General features: G+C 36.1%; 1 protein-coding gene across 1 annotated transcript in view; it reads left to right on the top strand.

Moving 5' to 3' along the window:
• LOC102854222 (butyrophilin-like protein 2-like) overlaps positions 1-5548 on the top strand; it is a 70260-nt gene extending 64712 nt beyond the window's left edge. Inside the window, exon 9 of the mRNA XM_006898145.1 lies at positions 5337-5548. Within this exon, the coding sequence (XP_006898207.1) occupies positions 5337-5548 (212 nt within the window). The remainder of the gene's footprint in view (positions 1-5336) is intronic.
• The last annotated feature ends 249 nt before the right edge of the window (positions 5549-5797 follow it).

Below are 5797 nucleotides of genomic sequence, written 5' to 3'. Positions count from 1 at the left end.
GAGCCAGTGGGCCAGTTAAGTAGGATTGAAGGATAAAAGATCAATATCTAAATATCAGTGGGATTCCTCTACAGTAACAAAGGAAACACAGAAGGAAACTAAGAAAGCAATACCAATTACAATTGCCAAACACAAATTGAGACACTTAGGAGTGAACTTTGCTAGACACATGAAAGACCTATACAAACAAAACTACAGAACAGTTCTGCAAGATACAATCAAAGAGTAAAACAAGTAAAAAAAAATGCATCCTGTTCGTGGATAGGAAGACTCAATATTGTGAAAATGACAATCCTACCAAAAGCAATTTATACATCCGACACAATTCCAATATAGATACTATATTCGTTTTTCAAGGAGATTGAAAGGGAAATTGTCAAGTTTATTTGGAGTGGAAAGAGATAATGAATAAGCAAAGCACTTCTGAAAAATGATTGATGTTAAAACCTGCTACACAGCGGTAGTAACCAAAATAGCATGGTATTGGTATAATGACAGGCACATAGACCAATGGAACAGAATTGAGAACCCTGAAATTAACCCATCTATCTATGGTAAACTGATATTTGACAAGGAACTAAAAACTATCAAATGTGGACATGACAACCTCTTCAACAAATGATGCTGGCAAAACTCGACTGTTACCTGTAGAAAGCTGAAACAGGATCCACATCTCACATTATATATAAAAATCAACTCAAGGTAGATGAGAGAGCTGGAAGTAAAACCCAAAACCATAAAGTTTATAAGAGACAAACTTGGACCAAGCTTAGAAGTCCTAGCCTATGATATAAAGAAACAGCCAAAACCAGCCAGAAATGCACAATGTGGTAAGATTAAAATAGATGAATGTCATTTTTTTAAAGAGTACATTCCTATGCTCATCAAAAGCTTTTCCAGCAAACTGAAAAGATGGCCTATTGACTGGGAACAAATATTCGACAATGTCATCTCAGACAAGGGTCTGATAATAAATGTTTATGGAATAGTCCAGAAAATCAAGAATAAAAAGACTGATGGCCCTATTGCCAAATGGGCAAATGACATAGAAAGACTTTCTGCAGAGGAAGACATTTAGGTAGCCAACAAACACATGAAGAGCTGCTCAAAATCATTGACAATGAGAGAGATACAAATCAAAACCACAATAAAATACCATCTCAACCCAGTAGCAGTGGCAAAGTTTAGCAGAGAAGCAAGCAGTAAGTGTTAAGAGAGGGTGTGGAGAACTCAAGGGAAAGAGGGCTGAAGATGGGTAGGAATGAAACCACAGGTTTGCACAGTTTGGTGGGTAGAAGGTTGGGGGTGCTTGAAATGGGAGAATCCAGGTGAAAATATAGGGTAATGAAGGCTAAGGTCGAATTGTGATTAATTTTATAAAACATAATGCATGACAGTGTACAAAACACAATATGAGTGAAGAATAGTGTGAAACATAGTGTATATGAACTTTGTAAATAAATTAATAAAAAGTGAAAAAGAATGCATAAACACCAACATAATAGACATTAGTGAGATGAGATGGACAAGCTTTGGCCACTTTGAATCTGATAATCTTACGGTATACTATGCTGGGAATCAATAACAGAAGAAGAATAGTGTCACAATCATAGTTAAAAAGTTATTTCAAGTTCCATCCTGAAATACAATGTTGTGAGGGATAGGATAATATCTACACATACAAGAAAGATCTGTTAACACAACTATTATTCAAATATATGCTCCTACATCTAGAGCCAATAAGAATAAAGTGAGAATTTTTACAAAATCTTGTAGTCTGTAATTGACTGAACATACAATCAAAATGTTTTAATGATAACTGGTAACTGGAATGCAAAAGTTGGAAATAGTGGAGGAAGAATAGTAGTTGGAAAATATGGGCTTGGTGATAGAAATGAGGTTGGAAAGAGAACAACTAAATTTTGCATTTTCAATTACTTATTCATCTCAAATACCTTTTCTAAAAGACACAAATAATGACTTTATACATGAATCTCACCTGATGAACTGCATAGTTATCAGATTGACTATAAGTTTGGAAGAAATTAGTGAAGAAGCTTAATATCGGCAATAAAAACTAGGATGAGGAAGACTGTGGGTCAGACCATCAATTACTCATATGCAAGTTAAAATGGAGGCCTAAGAAAATGAAAATAAGTCAAAAGGAACTTGAATAAATTCCACCTGAATTTCAAGATCATTTTAGGAATAGGTTTGAGGCATTGAACACCAATGATCAAAAACTGGATGAGTTGTGAGATGATATCACAAAGCAAAAGTCATTACAAAAGCAGAGGGGGAAGGGGGAAAAAAACCTGAATGCCAGAAGAGACTCTAAAAATTGTGCTGGATCATTGAGAAGCCAAAACAAAGGGAAAATATGTCACAATAAAAGAGCTGATTTTAAAGGGCAGCTTGGAAGGACAATGCGAAGTATTGTAATGGAATGTTTAGAGAACTGGAATTGGAACTCACTCCGCATTTCTCAAGCTGAGAGAACTGGGAAACAAAATCTAAATCGCAATTTGCAATACTGGGAGATGCTATGGACAATACATTGAATGACTCAGAAAGCATCAAAAGAAGATGGAGGGAATACAAAGAATCACTGTACCAAAAAACCCTACTAATTGACACTGAATGAACAAGAGCCAGTGTTAATAAAGGAAGAAGTGGAAGCTGTGCTGAAGGCTTGGCAAATAAAAATAAGACCCCAGGAATCAATGGGATATCAATTGATTTGTTTGATTTAACAGATGCAACGTTAGTTGCACTCACAAGTACACACCAGGAAATTTAGAGGACAGATGTCTGACCAATGGATTGGAAGATCATATTTGTTCCCATTCCCAAGAACTGTGATTCAACTGAATGTGGAGACTATCAAAGAGTACCTTTAATATAACATGCAAACAAAATACTGATGAAGATCATTCAAAAATGGCCAGAAGAATACATAGATAGGGAATTGCAAGAAATTCAAGCAGACTTTAGAAGAGGCTGTGGCACCAGGAATATCTTTGATGATGTCAGATGTATCTTGGCTGAAAATAAGTAATACCAGAAGAATGTCTCTTTCTGATTTGTTGACTCTGCAAATATATTTGACTGTTAGGATAATAAAATGTTGTGATTGACATTAAGAAGAATGGATTCCAAGTGCACTTAATTGTGATTATGTGGAACTTATACTTGGAAAAAAAGAGGCTGTTGTGAGGATAGAGAAGGGGGAAAATGGTTTAAAATTAAGAAGGGAGTGATTCATGGTTGTATTCTTTCCCCATACCTATTCAATCTGTATGCTGAGCAAAATATTGAGAAGATGAACTCCTTGAAGAAGAATATGGCATCAGAATCAGAGGGAAAGTCATCATTTGTGTTATGCAGATGACAAAAATCTTACTTACTAAAAATGAGGAGGACTTGAAGCACTTGTTGCAGAAGAACAAGGAATGCAGCTTTGAATGTGGATTACATCTCCTTGTCAAGAAAACAAAGATTCTTACCACTTGATCAATAACAACATCATGTTTCCAATCACCATGTGTCTGAATGTTGGACAACGAATAAAAATGACAGAATAATTAATGCTTTTGTGCTGTGGTGTTAGAGAAGAGCATTGAGCATCTTACTAACAGTCAAAAGGATAAACAAATATGCTGTGGAGAGGGTGCAGCTGGTGTGCTCTTTGATAGTAAGAATGGTGAGGCTTTGCCTCACATATTTCAAGTGTTTTGGTAGGAGGAGCTATTCCTTGAAAGGAACATGATCAAGGAAGGCAGCTTTAAATATGGATTGCATCTCAATGTCAAGAAAACAAGGATTCTTACCACTGAACCCATAGGCAACATCATGATGGATGGAGAAGAGATTGAAACTGTCAACAACTTCATCTTACTCGGGTTCACAATTAATATCCTTGATTGGCAGTGAGGAAATAAAGAGACACATTGTACTGGGCAAGTCTGCAGTTAGGAACCTCTCTAAATTAGTAAGGAGTTGTCAGTTAGACAGTGTTGTCAGTTAGAAGACTATAATGCTAGGAAGGTTGAGGGTCAACAAAGGAGAGCAAGACCCCAACTAAGTGGATTGACAGGGTGACTGCCACAATGTGCTCTAGTGTATCAGGAAGAGTGAGGATGGCCCAGGATAGGACAGGGTTCAGATTTGTTGGTCACAGAGTTGCTATGAGTCATGCTCTACTCAAGGTCATCAAACGATAATAAACTGAAAATGTAAATAGTGTCTGTTCATGTTATTAAATTCTCTGTGACTTGTTGCATTTATATGAGTAACTTATATTCAATCAAATTCTAAGAAACTGACTAAAATATTTGCTGATATCTCCAGATTTTAGAAGACAAAATTATCATTTTTTTGAAATTAGTATTTCCTTCCTTCTTGTTCATTTTAGACCAAAGCTAAAAGGATATGGTCAATTATATTTTTTTCATATGCTATACTGAAAATATAAATGGCAGCTGCTCAAAACATTACCTTCTTCATGACTAGTTGCATGGCATGTACACGATACAATGAAATTCAGTCAAATTCTAGTAATCTAATTCACGTATTAATGAATAATTTTAAGTTATAGGAAACTGAACATTAATATTCTCCCATGTTCTTTGGTATTAATATTCCCCGTCTTTATTTTCTTTTTAGTTCAAACTATTAAAGAATGTGCTAAGTTTTGTGGTTTTCTTCATATGTGTAATTGAAAATCACTTGATTTCAGCAGAGAACACTGATTTTTTTCCTTAACTGGTTACATGTGTATAATGACTTGGAACTCAGTTAAATTCTAACTATCTGACACAAATATTCACTGATACTTCCATGTTTAGAAGAATAAATCCTATCTTCATATTTTTTGGAATTATGATATTCTTTTTTCTTTTTATTCTAAGTCTATTAAAAATTGGTATGTTCTATTTTCCTTGATAGGCCAAATTGAAAACACAAATGGTGTATGTCACAAGATTTACTTCTCTGAAACTGACTGCATGCATGTATGTGATAAATTGGAGTTCAGTCAAATTTCATCATCTTAGTATTCCTATTTCCTTTCTTCATGTGAATTTTAGATTAAGGCTGTACAGGATCTAGTAAGTTCTATTTTTCTTCATATGCTAAATTGAAAATGCAAATAGTGTCTGCTCAGAACTCTAACTTCTCCATAATAAGTTGTTTGACATGATGAATTGGAGTTTAGCCAAATTAGAGTTCAGTTCCAGCAATCTGACTGAAATACTCACTGACATCTCCAAGTTTTAGGAGACTAAATTCTATCTCCACATTTTTGGATTAACATTTCCTTTCTTTGTTATTTTTAGACCAAGACCTTAAAAATAGACCAGAGTTCACCCACACTGCCTTCCCCAACAGATGGTCAGAGTTTGACCCTGAAGCAACTCTGCAGCGAAGTCTTAACACACCAGCAAGGCGTTCAACAGTGCATGCTCACTTCTCCAGGAAGTTCAACTATGGCAGGAGCCCCAACATCACAGAGGACTGGAGACAAAATGAGAGGACAAAGGTGGTCTGAATTCTGAGCCATCAAACCAGGGTTATCTAAGCACAGGGGGATGGGAGGTGCTGGAGGGATAAGGAGAGGGAACTGAGCTGGATGACGGCAGGCTGGGAACACAACACATGCACCAAAGGTGGGGGAGTTTGGACCAGCATCTTATCTGTTACCTGCATAATGGGGAAAGGTCTCTCATCTGCGCCTTTGAGTAAAATGTCTGTCAAATATTTGTCTCGGCTGAGCATAAGACAGACTAGGGAGGAAGGA

The sequence above is a fragment of the Elephantulus edwardii genome, unplaced genomic scaffold (genome assembly GCF_000299155.1).
Source record: "Elephantulus edwardii isolate Elephantulus edwardi_28Jun2011 unplaced genomic scaffold, EleEdw1.0 scaffold00221, whole genome shotgun sequence".
NCBI classification, from domain to species: Eukaryota; Metazoa; Chordata; class Mammalia; order Macroscelidea; family Macroscelididae; genus Elephantulus; species Elephantulus edwardii.
The sequence above is the reverse complement of the archived record's forward strand: the minus strand, read 5'-3'. Positions and strand labels throughout refer to the sequence as shown.